This window comes from Rhinatrema bivittatum, chromosome 4 (assembly GCF_901001135.1).
Source record: "Rhinatrema bivittatum chromosome 4, aRhiBiv1.1, whole genome shotgun sequence".
NCBI classification, from domain to species: domain Eukaryota; kingdom Metazoa; phylum Chordata; class Amphibia; order Gymnophiona; family Rhinatrematidae; genus Rhinatrema; species Rhinatrema bivittatum.
Window position 1 is genome coordinate 274,398,707 of NC_042618.1, and position 19,849 is coordinate 274,418,555.

The 19,849-nt window shown below is 46.9% G+C and overlaps 1 protein-coding gene across 1 annotated transcript in view; it reads left to right on the plus strand.

Annotated features, from left to right (window-relative positions):
• EFCAB6 (EF-hand calcium binding domain 6) overlaps positions 1-19,849 on the plus strand; it is a 958,412-nt gene that overhangs the window by 642,237 nt on the left and 296,326 nt on the right. Inside the window, exons 17-18 of the mRNA XM_029597490.1 lie at positions 5,260-5,455; positions 15,675-15,866. Of these exons, the coding sequence (XP_029453350.1) occupies positions 5,260-5,455; positions 15,675-15,866 (388 nt within the window). The remainder of the gene's footprint in view (positions 1-5,259; positions 5,456-15,674; positions 15,867-19,849) is intronic.

Below are 19,849 nucleotides of genomic sequence, written 5' to 3' on the forward strand. Positions count from 1 at the left end.
TAAGTGGCAGCGGGGTACCGATCCTTGCGGGTTATTTCATAAGAAGAAAAACCCTGCATCTGCAGGGGACTTGGAGGGCCAAATGAATCCCTTGGCCATGTTTTCTCAAATATATTCTGAATGGCTTGGGTCTCTATCTGTGAGAAGATAGATTCTGCCCTGTGGGGGCTCCATATTAGGTAGTAAGTTGATCGCGCAGTCATATGAGCGATGTGGAGGTAAGGTATCCTCAGCCTTCTTAGAGAACACATCGGAGAAGGATGTATTGCAGCGGAAGGCCGGAAAGAGCAGTTGTTGTTGCCATGTAAGGCAATGGCAAAATGGGTTCCAGACAATTCTTAAGACAAGCAGAGCCCCAACAAGAGAGCTGCAGGGTGGCCTAGTCAAAGTGTGGGGTGTGCTGCTGAAGCCAGGGTAGTCCCCAATACTACAGATGGATGGCCTTGTCTAAGATGTGGAACGAGATGGTCTCCACATGCAAGGTTCCGGTGCGCAGTTGGATTGGGAGCTGTGGTGTGGGTAACTTCACCAGGAAGAGGTTCCCCATGAATCGAGGAAAGAAGAGAGTACGGAGTACCGGAGAGACCGGAGAGTAAGGATCCATTAGATGTACCGTGAGCTGCTTTAGAAATGAAGATCCCACCGGCCTCGGAGTCCACCAGTGCCAAGGTGTGGAACTCGATTGTCTGTCTTTATTGATATGGGAACTGTCAGTGGAGGAGATGGTGAAGTTAGGCCTAGGAGAAGTCCTCCATCAGATCCTAGGCCCGGAAGTTCCTGGACAGACCGACATGAAACAATAGCAAGGCCCGCTGGCCACAGTACAAGCAGAGGCCAGACTGCTGTTGACTTCGACATTCTTCAGGTGAGAGCCTACTTCTACTACCCATCTGCATGGGTTCCTCCTCCACTGGATTCTGCGGTGGGTTCGGTCTAGGAGAGGTCGAACATCTGACTCAGGATGGGCCTGGTGCAGCCTTCCGGGATGTTCTGGACTCCAGAGAGCATTCTATTGTTATTCGCGGTCGATGTGCCCAGTAAGGTCAATCAGAGAATCCAAGGAGGAGGGCAATTCGTGGGCTGCCAGCTCATCCTTAATCCGAGGACTTAGCCCCTCGAGGAATATAGAATGTAAGCAGTTGGCATTCCAATATAATTCCGACGCAAGGGTACAAAATTCAATGATGTAATCCGTTAAAGGGCGAGAGCCTTGTTGAAGATGCAGAAGGGAATGAACCGGACACAGTCATCGTCCAGGGTCTTCAAAGATTGACCGAAACAGGGCCAGGAACCCTGGAAAGGTCCCGGAGGACCGGGTCTGCTCGCTCCCTGAGAGGTGGACACCCAGGCCAAGGCCTTACCATCCAGAAGGGCCAGGATGTATGTGGTCTCTGGTGATCACATCTGGGAAGTAAGCAGGTTGTAGACAGAAATGCATATTGCATTGGTTCAAGAACCCCTGGCACAGGAGAGGGTTTCCAGAAAAGCGCAGTGGTGCCAGCAAGGGCACAGTCAGCCGAGGGGCTGACGTATAGACAGAGGTATTGAGCTTGATAGACATGGTAGTGGCAGTCACAGTAACATCTAGATGAGAGCTCAGGTGGTCTATGGTGGCGGCCAGAGACTTTAAGAACTTTTGCTGTCCGCTGATCCTTTGCGGCCAGGCCAGGGATGGCCTGGAGGGCCAAGACCTCTGATGGGTCCATGGCAATCTGTTATGATTTGTGGGTATGTGGACCCCTGGTCCAAGATGCAAGTTGTTACTACCTGTGGGAAGGACCCCCACAGGTCTGCCACATTGGGAGTCGAGGTCAGAGACAGCGGAGAGCTCTGGCGAGGCAATGGAGAGGGTCTCGCAGTAGTACCAGGAGAGGGCCTCGCAGGGAATAGGCTGGAGGCAATACCTAGGCAGGACCCCCCGAGGGAGGAGTTGCCAGACAGGACCACAGAGCAGGGGACGTGAGGCTTGACCAATCAGGAGGTACTCCGGAGGGCAACCCTAGAGAGGAGGAGCTGCACAGTGTAGGATGCTGATTGTAACACCACTAGGCCAACCCACAGGAAGGGAAGCCCGAGCTGAGCCTCTGGTGATGACGTAAAGTACCGCCCCAAAGAGCGAGGAAATGTGTGCACTGGCCCCCGAGGAGCAGGTACCAGGACAGGGTCCAAGGCAAAAGCGAGTCTCAGTAACACGTAGGCAGTAGTCGAAGATGTACGGAACTTGTTGCAAGTCAACTAGCTGAGGGCGAAGGAGTTTAAATACACCGGTCTGATGATGTCATCAACCGGAGATGCCCCCGAGGTTCCCAATGATGAGGCTTCAAAGGAGAGCCCGGTGGCACCGCGCGCACACCTAGGAAAGCCCAAAGTTGAGGAGAGTGGCGACGGCCGTCCAGGACCCGCCCTGAGGAGACCCTGGGAACACGGCGGTGGAAAGCTGGCGTGAGCTGTGAGCAGCCCCCGAGGAGGGCAGGAGAGCAGTGCAGGAAGTAAGTACATGCAGTTGCAGCCCATCTGCGACCATCGGGCATAACACACTCGCTCAGAAAGACTTCTTTCTGAGCTGGGGAAGGTGAAATTTTTCTGCATCAGCACCAACAGTGATGTCACCCATTTGTATGGCTAATTTGTTGCTATCCACAGAGTACACTTGTTACAGGTAAGCAACTTCGCTTTCTGTATACCTAACCTATAGTTGTTACATTAATGTGAGCTTGCTTCAAGTGAATTCTCCCATCAAGCTATCTGTGATGTTATGGGATCTAAATGTTTTAGGGATGTGCATTCATTTGAACACAAATCTGCAACTTATAGGTCCCTATTCTTTGCATTTGTGCTTTGTTGGTCCCAACCTCTTCCCTTCTGTTAGGGCTCAGGCCCGCCTACCTCCGCTTCAGTGATCACCGCATTCCGCCCGCTCCGGACCCCGGGGGCTTCTCTCACTCCACGTGGCGGCCGCCATTACGGAAGGAGGGGACTTCCCTTCGGTCCTGCGCGCGCGAGGCGTCCCTCTTGAGCGTCCAGCTCCCGGAAGCCCGGCCCCACCGCGCGCTGCTGACATCACGCCCAATTCCCGATATAACTGGCGTTCAGACGTCTCAACGCCTTGCAACGAGGTTCACAACTTCTTAGTTGCTGCCAGTTGCGTTCCAGTTGATCTCCAAGTTGCCTGCTTCTGACTCGGTTTGCTCTGACTCCGGCTTTCGCTCCGCTGCCTGCCTCTGACTCCGGTTTGCTTCTGATTCCGCTTCAGCTCGCTGCCTGCCTCTGACTCCGGTTTGCTTCTGACTCCACTTCAGCTCGCTGCCTGCCACTGAGTCCGGTTTGCTTCTGACTCCGCTTCAGCCTGCAGCCAGCCCCTGACTCCGGTCTGCTTCCGACTCCGCTTCAGCCTGCAGCCAGCCTCTGACTCCGGTTTGCTTCTGACCCTGCTTCACCCACTGCCTGCCTCTGACCCCGGTTGCTACAGACTCCGCAGCCGCCCGCTGCCCTGCCTTCAGCCGGCCCTCGGTCCTGTGCAGCCAGTCCCCTGCCTTCCGGGTACCTTGGACTTCCTATTCTTTCTGCTTGCTCTGGTCCCGGCCTATGCCCACCTCAGCCTCTGGACATTCTGTAATCAGCTTCCAGTCCCGAGGACCCGGGACCCTACGGGCTCCTCCCGGGGGTCCCTGGTTCCTGGGTGAACCCTTCCAGCTTGTGGCTCCGCCCCCAGCCTACCCTGTCTCCCTAGGTAGGCCGGCCCAAGGGTCCACTATCTTCTCCAGCAGCATCAAACTGCAACAATTTGTTGGGTTCCCAAAATGTATGGCGAACCCCCATGAATGCAATGTATCATTAATGAATAAAACTCCCACCCTCCTGACCCCTCCTGACTTGCCAAAAGTCCCTGGTGGTCCAGCGGGGGTCCTGGAGCAATCTCCTGCACTCGAGCCGTCGGCTGCCGGTATTCAAAATGGCACCGATAGCCTTTGCCCTTACTATGTCACAGGGGCTACCGGTGCCATTGGTCGGCCCCTGTCACATGGTAGGAGCACAAGATGGCACCAGTGCCTATTAAAAATGTTTTAGCATAGGTTAATACATGTTAATATGTGTTAACTCTCATACCCTTAGTGCACTTGTCTAATAATCCTTATTACTATGGACTAAAGAGATAGAAAAGATAATGAGCCTTTATAACAAGAAAATAGACACTTCAATCACATAACTAAAGTCTTGTACAAATCAGAGATATTGCAGTTTTACTAATCCTTGTGATAGATTAAACTTATCTTTCATACTTCAGGGTCTCTTCTTTTTCTCTGAGATCAGCATCTGTAGAGATCAGTCCTAGTCCAGCAGGGCTTGAAGTAGGAATGCAGGATGAATGGTCAGAAGTTCTTTGTTTCAGCAGGAAGGCAGCAGTCTTGTGCGGTCAAGGAGCGTGTTCAATTACAGCAAGAGGATCCTGATATTAGAGGCCTTCCTTGTTCCTTTGTTCTCCTCCTTTTTAAAGCCTTACTGTGCATTTCTCAGCTTTATAATGCAACTTAATGGACTTCAAGATAAACATTTTTTTTTCAATCCAGTTCAATTGTGGTTAGATGGATTCTTAATACATGGCTAGAAAAGATCTCATCATTACAGATTCAATTATGGATACAATCTCTGATAGGCTGGGATGTTTGTAGAAGTATATAGATAAGACTAACTGATACAGTGCTTGCACCTGCTCAGCAGGTAAATTTTTTCTGGGCAAATGTTTCCTGCACAAAATTTAGCTCCCTAAAAAGAGTGGATCTGAAGGCGTTCCTGGGGTGCAGCAAAACCTTCTCCAGTCAGCACTGATATTCAGCACTGGCTAGGTATAGAAACAGACTAGTCTGGTAGCAGTGAAAGTCTGTCCTAATGTTATCCTGATAACTTTATCTAGGTATATTCAATGGCAGACTTATCCTGATAAGTCCCAGGGAATATTCAGATACAGTCACCTGGATAATTTTATCCCGATAACTTTTCTGCTTTCTGGACTTCTCTTTTTCTAAATTTAAATTATAGGAACTTGTTGATATAAAAATAAATATATAAATAAAAGAAATGTATTTTATGTTGTCCATTATTGATATGAAAAAAATGTCAACTGAATATTTTTAAAAGCTATACTTTATAATTTTATGGTCTGTTACAAAGAAATGGTTTATGAAAAAGTGTATTTGGTTTCCTAAGTTCATATGAATTAAAAACATATTTTTGTCTTTGTACATTTATATGTTTCTTTAGGCTTGGAATCAAAATCCATGACAATAAACTTTCTTATTTTGATTTTCTGAGAATGATTGATGATGGCAGAGCATCTCAATATAGTGAAAGTCGAGAACAAAGTACACGAACTCCAAATTTTCAGATGCTTAGTCCAGAAAAAGCCCTAATTAAAATCAAGGAGGCTGTAACATGTTCCTATGATCTATTATACAAGGTATATCTTATTTATTCATTTAATATAGTTACCTTCACAGGATTACTGAAATACATCCAGAGTAAAATGGGGCAAACCAGTTTTGGATATCAATATTTCTGTGGATTTTAGCTCTTACATTTATACATGGCTCACATATAGCATAAGAAAATTGTTGACATCTAAATTAAATAAATGGGAAAAATATTTTCCCTCATTCTAATAGTGGTATTTGGCTATAATAATTGTAATTTTAGTTTAAACATAAAAAATAATGATTTTATTAAGGGATACAACGAAAAAAAGAATAAGTATTTGTGTTTCTCTTATATCTCAGTAATGTCAAAACAGAAGTATACTCTCATTAATGAGAAGGTTGCAAACAGTATACAAGCTAAACACATTTAGCATGCACAATGCATCATAACTGCTAAAGTCATAAACGTAAATTTTAAAACAACCGCACAGGTGTCCATGTGTGTGCGTTTCCCAGCGCGCGCACGAATGGAAGTGCTAATTTTATAACATGCACGTGCCAACACACGCATATTATAAAATCCACCACCCATGCGTATATGCGCGCCTGTTTTTATATTGGCACGAATGTGCACGCGGGTGCCGACTCATGCGCGCAAGGGAGGGGAATTTTGTAAAAATCGTGCAGTGATGCTATAAGGCCTTTCCCCAGTTCCCTCCCAGTCCACTCCAATAAAGGAGCAGACTGGGAGGAAACTTCCTTAACCCCCTACCTACCATGCCTCCCTTTTCCCCTCTCCGTCCCAACCCCTAAAACCCCTCTATCTTACTTTATTTTTTTGTTTTTAAACTTGCCTGCTCTCCCAAGCAATAGTATGTTTCGTGGGCAGCCGGCTGTGGCACATACTTCAGCAGGACAGCGCTTAATGGCACTGTCCCGGCCCGCCCAGACCCCACCCCTGGCTCGCCCCTTTTTACTTTACCGGCTCTTCCGCGCGTACCGGAAGATACGCACATGGCCCGGCCATGTGCATATCTCCCGGTATTGGCGTGCGCCGGCGTTTTAATTTTTACCCTATACAGAGCAATTTTCAAAGGAAAATGTAACATACAATTGTAGCAATTTTTAAAAACTCATATATTGCTACAATATATGCTATTGAATTGTCATTAGTTTTACCTGCATTAAATGGACTTAACATGGGGTAAATGGGGTTTTGAAAATTTCATGCATGTTGCATTTACATTTCTTTTGAAAATTACCCTGTAGACACTAAGGTGTCTATTAACGCTTTAATTGCGCAATCTATAACTTTAATTATCTAGTACATGATAATTCATAAAATGAGATGCAAATGAATGCAAAATGAGTATTTTTAAATGCTTAAATATTGTATATTGCCAGAACCATGTTTCAGAATAAGCAACTTAAAAATTGAACTAAATAATTATATAAAGTTATCATGTACACTAAGAAGTAAAATTAAGCCTGTGCACAGCATGCATGTGTGTGCTTTTGCCTTCGCATGCATGTAAAAGCACCGTTTTTTATAATATAAGCGTTGTATATGCTCGCATGGTTATACAATCGGCTATCCTTGCATACATGCACGCAGGAGTTTATATTGCCACCCCACATGTGCATACAAATTCGCCATCTCGAGCCCATAAGTGGGGAGAATCTTAGTAGATATGCGTGGCGACGCATTAGGCCTTTTTCCCAGTTCGCTCCCAGTTCACCCCAGTAAAGGAGAGGACTTCCTAAACCCCTAGCTAACTTGCCTTCCTTTTACCCTATTCGCCCCAAGCCTTAAAATCCCTCTGTCTAGCCTAGGTTTTTTTGTTACACCGACTTACATGCCATCCATAGCAGAAAGTTCTGTGATATGGGACCCCAGCATGTGCTTGTGCGCGTAACTTCTTACACACTGACTTCATGGTGCAATCCCGTCCTACCTGTGCCCTGCCCAGACCAAGCCCACATCCCACTCCTTTTCAGAAAACATTTTTTTGCATGTACCAGGAGATGCGCACGTGGCCTCAGTTGTTTTAATATCTGCGTGTGCGTGCAGGTCCAAGTCATGCGCGTATCTCTGTTTTGGCACACGCAAGCCTTTGATCAGTAATTCATGTGCTATTTACTGACTGCATATTAACAACCTCCATTTTATACACTTTCTCTAGAAGAGGAAGTGCTGAGAGAATAGAAAGCACTGCATATGCTGTAAATAGCATGCAGAGGTTTTACCACATATTTACTATTTACCATTTCCTAGCGTGTAGCCAGATGGACTCAGGACCAATAGGTTATATGCTCCTGTGCTAGCAGATGGAGACTGAGTCAGGTTTCAAAGCTGACGTCACCCTAGATACATCCCTGCAGTGATCTCAGTCCTTCAGTATCTCTCCATCTCTTAGCAGATGTGGTCTTGCTTTCTGTATAGGGATTGTTGTACCCTTTAGAAGAAGAAAATCTACTTTTAAATTGGAGAAGGTTTGAGCTCCGCTGTACTGCGGTGATACTTGAAGGTCCTTCCCCCAGTTGAGATTTCCTGAGGTGATTTCTGATATCCCTCAGAGGTGTGCCTTGGTCTGGTAGCCGGTTCTCGGCATGGACTTTGCTGCTGAAGCAGCTGAAAGGCAGTGGGTGCAGGAAGCCGAGTGCAGTTGTGATGGCCAAAGCCCTCTCCCCCCGCAATCTGAGACCATTTCTGTACTCAGCTGGTAAGTGCTGAGCCCAAGTAAGAAGTAAGTAAAAAAAAAAAAGAGAGAAGAGGATTCCTCCCGATTCAGAGTGGAGGGGTTTCAGTAAGACTTCCTCCGGTCTCCTTGCTCGGCGCACTGTACCGGCATCATTCCTGATCCTATTGGGGGAAGGGGAAGTGGGCTTCCGAGTGGGTTAAGCGGTCTTCCAGTCGGCTAGGCCCCACTTTAGATTCAGTGGGCATACTGCATGGGGGGCCGCTGTGGCACCATCTTGTGCGTCTTGTATTGCCCACCATAGAGTGTCGGTTCGTGCGGTGCGTGTCAGCTCTGTGCACGCTCTGTGTTCATAACCGTGCACAACATCAAACACGTACGTATGCACACAACTCGCTAGGCTCAGAATATAGGTAAAACCAGGTGCACGGGCTGTGCATGTGCCTAAAGCTGTGACATGCATAGGCGCCCGAAATCTGTGAACACAAAAGTTTTAAGTGCAAGCCGGCTGAACACACACTTACCATCCCTAATGGCTCTGGCAGCAAAGAAACATAAGCACCATTCCTGTTGCACTGCTTGTTATATTAGGGCTACATAGTCTGACCTGGATTCTTACTTATGAAAGCACTGTGAGGAGGCCCATGGAGAGATGGCCTCCCCAGACTTTCCTAAGCCCGGCTCCTCCCAATCAGAGGATGGGTAAGCCACAACCTTAACTGGAAGTATCCTGTATCTGAGTAATCCCATGACTGTGTCTTCCATGGGAGAGGGAAATCCACTGGTACCTTCCCCAGTACTTCCTGGGCTAGACATGGACCTAGCTGCCTTCTCTTAGGTGGAATTTTTTCAAGGCCTTCAAGCCTTCATACAGGTACAGCCTGCTTCACTTGCCCCTGTCCAGATGGAACCCCAGCTAGTAAGGCCTTCCTCTCCGAGCCATATCAGCAGACCTTGAGACATGCCTCGCTTCACCAAGGGTATCCCTGGCAGGGACCCGGACAGCACGGATGAAGATGGGGATCCAGATTCCTTGGAAGATGGGGAAATCCCACCGGGTTTAGAACCATATCTGACCGTATTATGTTTTTTCCATAGAGATGAATTGCCGGCCCTGGTTAACAAGACCCTGAAGATGCTGGGAGTTCCTGGGGCGGACTGTATGATGGAACCAAATAAGAATCCCATTCTGGTTTCTCTATGGAAAGCCTCTTGCTATTTTCCAGTGCTGGAAGCCAACCACAAGTTGATTGACCTGGAATGGGATGCCCTGAAGCAAGTTTTAAAGGTGGACGAGCATTAGAAGCTCTATACCCACTGGATCCGGTGGCGAGAGAACATCTATATTTCCCTAAAGTGGATGCGCTGGTCTGCGCCATCTTGAAGTGAACAACTATCCCAATGGAGGGAGGAGCAGTCTTTAAGGATACGCATGATAGGCGGATGGAGTCCATCCTTAAGCAAGCCTTTGACGCAATAGCAATGACCTTACAGATTGCTTCTTGTTGTGCCCTGGTAGCTCATTCATGCCTGCTCCTCTCTTGGGAGGTGGATGACTTGGGAGCAAATTCCACAGAGGTTATGGAACCCGCTGCCACCGTTTTAGCTGACGCGGGCTCTGACCTAGTCTGTACCTTGACCAGAGGAGTGGCCTTAGTGGTAGTGGCCAGAAGACAGCTATGCTGAGGAATTGGTCAGCAGATGCAACCTCTAAGGTAAACCTCACAAAGATGCCCTTTAAGGGATCACTCCTCTTTGGAAGTGAATTGGAAAAGCTGGCCAGTAAATGGAGGTGAATCTCTAGTGCCCCAGCCAACAGAAGATAAGAGAAAGCAGTTATAGTGCCCCTCGCTCATGAGGAGTCGATCCAGGGGCTCCCAATGCTTTTGGCCCTACAGAAACTCGACATTTCAGAGATCTTGGTACTTTGAGAGGTCTCAATCCTTTCGGAGTCGACAGCCCAAGAGAGGGGCAAGTTCGGGTTCAGGTTCATCCCGAAACCCCCAATGAAGTTTTGCTGACCCACCCTTGGAACGAGGAGATAGGGGGTTGATTGTCCTTCTTCTACTAACGGTGGGTCGAAATCTCTGGAGGTTATATGAGAAGGATATGCGCTGAAATTTCACAGCATTCCTCGCAACATGTTCATTATATTTCCTTGCCACTCTCAGCACAAAAAGCAGGCAGTGGAGTCTACCGTGGTAAGTCTCTTCAGGATGAGGGCTATAATTCCAGTACCTGTGCCCCAGGAAAATACTGGGCATTATTCCATCTATTTCATCATGCCCAAGAAGGAGGGCTCCTTTCGCCCCATCCTAGACCTCAAGAGTGTCAATCGACATCTACGAGTGATATATTTTCCGCTGGAAAACTCTGCGCTCCGTGATAATGGCCATACAACCAGAGAAGTTCTTAACCTCCCTAGACCTTTCTGAGGCTTAACTTCATATTCCAATCCAGCAAGAACATCGACATTACCTACACTTGCACGTGCCTGCCTTTGGCCTGGCCCTCAGAACATTTCCAAGATTATGGTGCTCATAGCGGCTGCACTGAGAAAAGAGAGAATCCTGGTGTCACCTATATTTGGACAACTGTTTGATCCAGGCAAAGTCTCCAGGTGACCAGCAGGTAACCTCCCTGCTTCAGGAACTTGGGTTGGGTTGTAAACCTGGACAAAAGCAGTCTGAAAAACCCCTTCCGGTCCTTGGAAACATCTGGGAGTCTGATTCGACACCAAGCAAGGCAAGGTCTTCCCACCTGTCCACACGGATAAGGAAATTGAGGTCCCAAGTGCGTTGGTTGACGAATACGATACGCCCGACAGTGTGGAGTTATCTTCAGGTCCTTGGTTTGATGGCATCAACCTTGGAGGTAGTGACATGGGCAAGGGCACACAGTGACCACTTCAACGCTCCCTGCTATCACGTTGGAACCTGCTGTCCTCAAGACTATTTGATTCGTCTCTACTTACCGATGGAAGTATGCTCTCGGCTCCAGTGATAGCTGTATGGAGCTCATCTGGGCAAGGGTATAATCCTGTCCCCGCCAAACTGGCTGGACCTTATGACATACATGACCTCCAGGGCTCAGGATCTCACTATCAGAAACTGATGGCCTAGGGGCGTTGGACCAAGGAAGAGGCACTCTGGAACATAAAACCCGCCTGGAAGCCCAGGCAGTCAGATTGGCGTGTCTACAGTTGTCAGCCAGATACTCCAGGGTGAAGTGGTCCATGTAATGTCAGACAGCCCAATAATGGTAGCCTACATCAAAGGCCAGGGGAGAAACCAGAGCCAGCAACGTATCACAGAAGATAGATCTCCTTATGGAATGGGCAGAAATACATCTACAGATGATTTCAGCCTCCGACACAAATCGCAGGAAAAGGACAATGTCAGAGCAGACCTTTCTAAGCAGGGGAGAGTCCTGGATCCAAGAGAGTGGGCGTTGTTGGCCAAAATCTTTCAACTGGTGATTAGATCGCGGGGGCCTCCTGTCCATTGACCTGCCTGCTGCATCTTACAATGCAAAGGTTCCCCGATTCTTCAGTCACAGAAGAAATAAGTGGTCCCTGGGGATCAACACTCTTGTTCAGACCTGGGCCAGAAGAGGACTTGCTATAAACGCCTTCCCTCCATGGGCCCTGCTGAAAGGGTCATTCCAATGCCACAGGGTTTTAATCCTACTAGTAGCTGCAGATTGGCCCAGGTGTCCATGGTATGTGGGACATGCAAGAGACTCCTATTGGACACCCCCTGTGCTTCCCACAGCAACAGGGACCACCTTCAGCAGAACCGGTCCTTCACAAGAATCCGACTTGATTTGGGGTCTTAACGGTTTGGCCCTTGAGAGGGCTCACCTGATGAAGCATGGATATTTCGGCAGCAGTAATTGCCACTTTACCTCCTTACGCGGAGTTCTTTTATGCTCTTATTACGGACAGATTGTAAAAGCCCTGCTCGCGTAAATCCCGCCCGGATTTACGCGAGCAGGGTTCTTGCGCGCCGGCGCACCTATTTTCCATAGGGCCGCCGGCGCGCGCAGGTCCCGGGGTTTTCGGAAGGGGGCGTGGTCGGGGGGGCGTGTCGGGGGGCGGGGGCCGAACGACGCAGAGTTTTGGGGGCGGGGGACGCGGCGTTTCGGGGGGCGGGGCCCGGGGGCATGGTTTTAGCCCGGGGCGTTCCGGGGGGCGTGGCCGCACCCTCCGAAACCGCCCCGGGTCGGGTCTCGGGCGCGCCAGCAGCCCGCTGGCACGCGTGGATTTACTCTCCCTCCGGGAGGCGTAAATCCATGGATAAAGGTAGGGGGGGGGTTTAGAAAGGGCTGAGGGGGTGGGGTTAGGTAGAGAAAGGGAGGGGAAGGTGAGGGGAGGGCGAAAGAGAGTTCCCTCTTAGGCCCGCTGCCGATTCGGAGCGGCCTCGGAGGGAACGGGAGGGGCAGGCTGCGCGGCTCGGCGCGCGCCAGCTGCCCAAAAATCGCAGCCTTGCGCGCGCCGATCCAGGATTTTAGAGGATACCGCGGCTACGCGCGTATCTTATAAAAATCCAGCGTACTTTTGTTTGCGCCTGCTGTGCAAACAAAGTACGCGATCGCGCATTTTTTAAATCTACCCCCCAGCGTATGTGCGGGTTTGGAGAGAATTTGAGGCCTGGTGTGAGGAATGCAGTGTTTCCCCTTGGACAGTCAAAATCCCATTAATTTTGGAATTATTACAGGACAGCTTGAATAAAAGTTTGACCCTTAACTCCTTGAAGGTCCAGGTAGCGGCTCTCGCCTGTTTCAGGGCTAAGGTGAATGGAACTCACTTGTTGGCTCATCCGGACATGGCCCGTTTTCTGAAAGGGGTAAAGCAGCTTCAGCCACACCTGCGGTGTCCAGTTCCATTGTGGAATCTTAATCTATTATTGGAGTTTTTGACAGGGCCCTCCTTTCAGCCGCTGCACAGTCTTTTCTTGCGCTTGTTAACCTTGAAAATGGTGTTCTTGGTGGCTATATGCTCGGCACATCGCATCTCTGAATGACATGCATTGTCGTGTCAGGAACCATTCCTCCGGTTGATTCCAGGACCGCTACAGCTTTGTACCGTTCCATCTTTCTTACCCAAGAAGAATACCGCTTCCTCCACCATTTAAAAATCAGTAGCTTTTTGGTGCGGTATCTGGAAGTTTCAGAATCAGTCTGCGAGATAGACCGCTTGTTTGTTCTTCACAGTGGAAGGAGGCAGGGTGAACCAGCTTTGCGAGTGCTATAGCTCACTGGATCAAGGAGGTGATCACAGGAGCCTATGTGGAGGCAGGTAAGCCATTACCCTTTCAGGTTAAAGCTCATTCCACTAGGGCTCAGGCAGTCTCCTGGGCGGAAGCTAGACTGCTGCCTCCCATCGACATCTGCCGAACGGTGACATGGTCCTCCTTATACACCTTCTCCAGGTTCTATCGCCTGGACGTTCAGGCCCGAGAGGACGCAGCCTTTTCAAGGGTGGAGTTAACCAGACAGCGGACAGCCTCCTGCCCCGATCAGGAGTAGCTTTTGTACATCCCATTGGTCCTGAGTCCATCTGGCCACATGCTAGGAAATGGAGAAATTACTTACCTGATAATTTTGTTTTCCTTAGTGTAAATAGATGGACTCAGCATTCCGCCCATGGCTGCCCAAGAACGGTGCCAAGGAATCGCCCATGAAATGAATATCAATTCCAAAAGATTACTGGTAAGCTGTCGCCAAATCCCTAGATCAGGGCATCTATAATCTTGCTGGGGTAAAGTGTTTGTTTAGTTGCGTACAGTTACAGTTATCCATTTTTATTCAAATTGGTTTAAAAAGTTTTAAACAAGTTTTTCAATAGTATGTCCACAATGACTTTTGAAGAGAATACTGAAGGACTGAGGTCATTGCAGGGGTGTATGTAGGGCAATGTCAGTTTTGAAACCTGACTTTGTCTCCATCTGCTACCAGGGGAGTATATAACCCATAGGTCCTGAGTCCATCTGTCTACACTAAGGAAAACAAAATTATCAGGAAAGTAATTTCTCCACTAGTGTACATGATAAACTATGGGAAGAGCAATAATGACAGCCAATTCTGTAGGTAAAACATTGTTTTATCCACGTATATGGAGGGTTAGATTATTGCCTTCCCTATACAAAGTTAAAAGGGCCCACATACGTCAGCAACATGTGTACTTTTACCCACGTCTTTGGAAGTATTGACAGAGTGGAATTAGGTTGGGGCATATACTTTCATGGGTATTTTTGAATAATCAAAACTACCCATGTAGTTTTTCCTAAAAAAAAAATTGTACCTGCACAAAAAGTAGGCACAGATTTGTGTGGGTACTTTTTGTGGGGTAAAAACATGGCTTTTTAAACAAGCATTTTACAAAGAGACAAAAGAATAGGGAGAAATTATTCAGGAAAAAACAGAAAGGCACAGACACACAGTAAGTAGAACTTTACAATAAATTAGTCTATGAACTCTACACCACAACAAACATAACTATACTACTATGTGTGATAAAACCACCCGTGTAAGTACCTTGGTACAACTGGTCATGAACTACTTCGCGAAATGTCTATGTATAATGATACATTGTAACCGAACCTTTAACGGCACCTGTTAGAATGTACTATAGTACGCTTTTACCCTCATTAAATATGTGCCTACATGTAAACTGTTGCGATGGTATTTAACTTAGCAACGGTATAGAAAAGTTTTTAGATAAATAAATAAATAATAATCAAAGAAAAAATATCCATGGGGTATGCATAGACTGCAGGTAGTTTGATTATATATCCCTTAGTGCACTTTTTCTTAACTCAGTCTTTGGAACACATCCGGCCAGCCTGGTCATCATGGTATCCACAATGAATATGCATGAGAAAGATTTGCTTACATTGGAGGCAGTGTATACGACTCTATCTCATGCATATTCATTGTGGATATCCTGAAAGCCCAAGTGGCTGGGTGTGTTTCGAGGACTGGGTTGAGAACCACTGCCTTACCATGTATGTAACAAAATGTTGGTACTTTTTTAAATGATTGTCTTCTTTGCATACAGTTGTCTTTGTGAGTTGGACATTAAATATTATTTTAAAATGCATGCTAAAAAATGTAATACCTCAGTACTAATATTTTTAGAATGAAGATTATTTACTGATAATCTAGACTTGCCAAATACAATACTTATCTTTGTTCAGCAGACTATCACAATGGAATAATCTGGTTTCTAAAATAAAAAACAGTCATAAAGCAGAAGTAATTAAGAAAAAACACTTTTCAAAATATTATTTTCTAATACATCATCCACTTTTGATCTAATTTCTTGTTGTTTAAGAAATTTTTATTCTTTCATCATTTAACTTTTGTCCTAAATTTTTCTAATGCTCATATCTATAATTTTGTCAAAATTAGTTTAACCCTTTAGTCTGCTTACCAAACTATTCATAAAATTATTGTCTGTTTTCTCCATCATGTTATACAAGACTTTGTATGTAATAAATATTGCTGGGGGTTTTTTTGGCTTTAGGCAAAGAAATGATACATATCTTCTTGTTTTCCTCAGGCTTTTTCAGAGCTTGATAAGGCCAGCACTGGGACTATTAAGCCTTTAGAATTCCAACACATACTTGACAATTTCTGTTTTAAATTAACGGATAAACAATTTGGGTACCTGCTTACCAAAGTACAAATGAATGACGATAATACTGTAGATTGGAAAACCTTCCTTAACAATTTCAATTTTTGTAATGTTGAGGTAAGCCAAACTAATTAATGAACATCTTAAATATGCAATATCTGCACTTTGATCATTGTGAAATGCATGTCATAAGACTGAACATTGAATAAAAAGAAGATACAATTTTTCTTTCAAAAAATTGTATTTCATTACCCTGTTTTCTCTGTTCTTCTGTTAATTACTGGTAATTAATACAATTGTAGTTGTGCTGGATTACCTAAATATTTAATGCTGTTAGTTATCATTTAATGCTGCTCCGTGAATTCACATTGGGGCAGATTTTCAAAGGGGTACGCGCGTAAGATATGCGTGTAACCCCCGAAAAGCTGCCCCTTCACCCCCTGCGCGCGCCGAGCCTATTTTGCATAGGCTAGGCAGTGCGCGCAAGCCCCGGGACGTGCATAAGTCCCGGGGCTTTCCTGGGGGGTGTGTCGGGGGCGTGTTGCTGCAGCGCATCATCGGGGGCGTTCCGGGGGCGGGGCCCCGGACGTGGTTCTGGCCCTGGGAGTGTTTCGGGGGCATGGCCGAGGCCTCCGAAACTGCTCTCGGCCTGGGGAATCGCACACCGGCAGCTGGCCGGCAGGCGTAACTTTTATAATAAAGGTAGGGGGGGTTTAGATAGGGCTGGGGAGGATAAGTTAGGTAGGGGAAGGTGGGGAGCGCCGGAAAGACAGTTCCCTCCGAGGCCGCTCCGATTTCAGAACGGCCTCGGAGGGAACAGAGGCAGGCTGCCGATTTTGCACAGCCTTGCGTGTGCCGACCCCGGATTTTAAAAGATACGCGCGGCTACGCGCGTATCTATTAAAATCCGGCATACTCTTATTTGTGCCAGGTGCACAAACAAAAGTACACGTCCATGTACTTTTTTAAAATCTGCCCTACTGTGTATGAAACTGAGATGCCTACTTCCCTCTCCTCCTTTATTTTTCTACCTCATGATGCATTCTTGACATGGGTGTTGCATCATAACTGTGAGAATGGCAGGGACTGATATTAGCACTCTTGCCAGCTAATATTCATAAATGCACTGTAACACAGTCATGCTGCTTCAGCTAGTCTTTGGTTGATCTATTCTCTGATCTCTTACAGAGATGATTAGAGATAATCATGCACTTATTAACCAATTCCTTGCATGATAATTCATTCTATTTACAGTGGATTAGAAAATCTTTGCTATGGCATAGATGTAATTTGATATTTTTTATTTTTAAATCTTTTTTATTAAACAATACATATATGCAGATCATCAAAAGTTAGATTTTAAAAGCCTTGTGTGCAAACAAATGGCCATTTACATGTGTAAGTGACCCAAGTAGGAGCTTTGTGAGTTTTAAATAGCTGGGAAAGGTGCATGTACAGTGATGTATGTGCATGGCCAGAAAAGGGCATGGTTGTTCCAGAGGCAGGGCACTAACACATGTAGCCTCTATTTTTCCTCAGCCAGCATGTGTAACATACATGTGCCACTTTGCTACTGCTCCTTGTTAGGCACAAGAGAACATCTTGGGGGGGGGGGGGGGGGGGAGAGAAAGGGAGAGAGAGAGGAAGACACTCTTTATAGGGTTTATAGGGTTCAGTCTGATACTCTACATATGGACCATTGTAAGGGGGCACTTTGATTCAGGGTGAGTTTTCAGGAGATGGGTTGGGGTTAGGGGGGTGGTATTACAGACTCATTCAGAGGTATCTGTTGTACAATTGACCTCATTAAAGAATTTTTGACCTTATAAGTGATGAAAAGGAATTGACTTTTACAAAAATAGTGTGTATTTTTGTGTGCGGCGCTTTAAAAATCTACCTTCAAGCATATAACATACATGCTTGACCAGTGAGAAAGACTCACTGGTCTCAAAAAAAATCAGTGAAATTGAAACTACAGTAAAGCTGAAGGGAACTGACTCTTTTACCTAATCAAGTTGAACATTTTTCATATTGATGCTTTTAAAATTTCATTCCTCCTCCAGAAAAAAAAGATGAGACCAAAAAAAATGTAGCGTTTGCTACAAAAAAACAAAACAAAACATTGGCAGTATTAGGGATACCAGATATTAATTTTTGTCGTCTTCTTCAATACCAGGCTTGTGCTTAGAAGGATGCATTAAAAAATATCACACTTTTATTGAATACTGGAAGTAATAAAATTGTCAGTGTGCTGAGAAGAGTGCAACATTAATTTTACAAAGGGAAAACAGGAAATGTGATTTTAGATATGTTTAATTTTAATGTCCCAAGGCAATTAGCTATAAGAATAACAGTTTTTCCTGAAGTACTTGTCTTTCCCTCCACTGGAATTCTGCTTTTCTCTATTTTCAGAAATATATACTTAGGTAAAGTAATTTTGAAAGCATTTTCACAGGTAAAACAGATGTAAGGAGCTATAGTTAAAGAATACAGGTTAGGAAATCATAGAAAAAAATGGAACCAGATAATATGGAGAATCAGTCATGTTAACTCAGTGTATATGATGATTAAGGAGAATGGATATAAAATTTTATATCAGTGGTACCACACTCCAGTCAGATTGCAAGGAATTGAGAGTTCTATCAGATACTGTTATGCTTTCGGGGTGTGAACCCTTGGTCCAGCGAAGAACAGATGTCCAATCGCTGGTTGGCGAGGCCTAGACCAGGACTCTCACGGAAGGGACGGCAGGGAGATCCGGATGCAGGCGCCTCCTGCAGGTCATATGGTCCAGATGGCTGGCGCCTCCAGCAGGTCGTGGAGTCAAAGGTGGATGTCCTCAGCAGGCCGTGGAGAGAAAAGCTGAGCTGGCGCCTCCAGCAGGTCGTGGAATCAAAGGTAGATGTCCTCAGCAGGCCGTGGAGAGTAAAGCTGAGCTGGCGCCTCCAGCAGGTCGTGGAATCAAAGGTAGATGTCCTCAGCAGGCCGTGGAGAGTAAAGCTGAGCTGGCGCCTCCAGCAGGTCGTGGAATCAAAGATGGACAGTTCAGATAATGGGAGTTGAGGAAACTCCGTAACCAGTCCAAGGGTCAAGATCCAAAGAATACCTCACAGCTGATCCAGGGTTCAGAAACCAGAGAATACTCCACAGCCGGTCCAGGGGTCAGAAGCCAGAGAATACGCCACAGCCGGTCCAGGGGTCAGAAGCCAGAGAATACTCCACAGCCGGTCCAGGGGTCAGAAGCCAGAGAATACGCCACAGCCGGTCCAGGGGTCAGAAGCCAGAGAATACTCCACAGCCGGTCCAGGGGTCAGAAGCCAGTGAATACGCCACAGCCGGTCCAGGGGTCAGAAGCCAGAGAATACTCCACAGCCAGTCCAGGGGTCAGAAGCCAGAGAATACTCCACAGCCGGTCCAGGGGTCAGAAGCCAGTGAATACGCCACAGCCGGTCCAGGGGTCAGAAGCCACAGGTCAGGATCAGGAACCACGAACAGGAACAGACCAGGAGCCGAGAGGAAGTCAAGGCAAAGTCTGAGGTGCAGGACTTGCCTTAAATAGCTCCCACCAGCTGGCACACCAGGGGAGAGCCAATCCCGACACAGGAGACATCCTGCAGCGAATCCTAGGCATCGATATAAGCCCCTGAAGGGGGCGGAGCCAGCAACCCGGAAGAGGATCAGAAACGCTGTGGCCATGTTGTGCCGCGGACCGCGGCCCCGGAGCCAAGACCCAGCACATCTTTAAGGAAAACGCGGCGGTCTGCCGCGCTGGTAAGCGACGGTTTCCGTTCGCGGCTCGCCGTAACAGTACCCCCTCTTTAGGTCTCCCTCTAGAAGGCTTGGGCTTCTCGGGATGAAAAGTATGGAAGTTCTTGAGAAGATCTTTATCCAAGATATTAGTAGCAGGTTCCCAGGAATTCTCCTCCGGTCCGAAACCCTCCCAGGCAAGAAGGTACTCCCATTTACGTCCTCGTTTGCGCACATCCAGGACTTATCGAACTTGGTAAATGGTGTCTTCCTCAGACCTTACCAACGGAGAAACAGGTGTCTTACGAGAGGGCCAGGTGAGAAGTACGGGCTTCAGAAGCGATACATAAAAT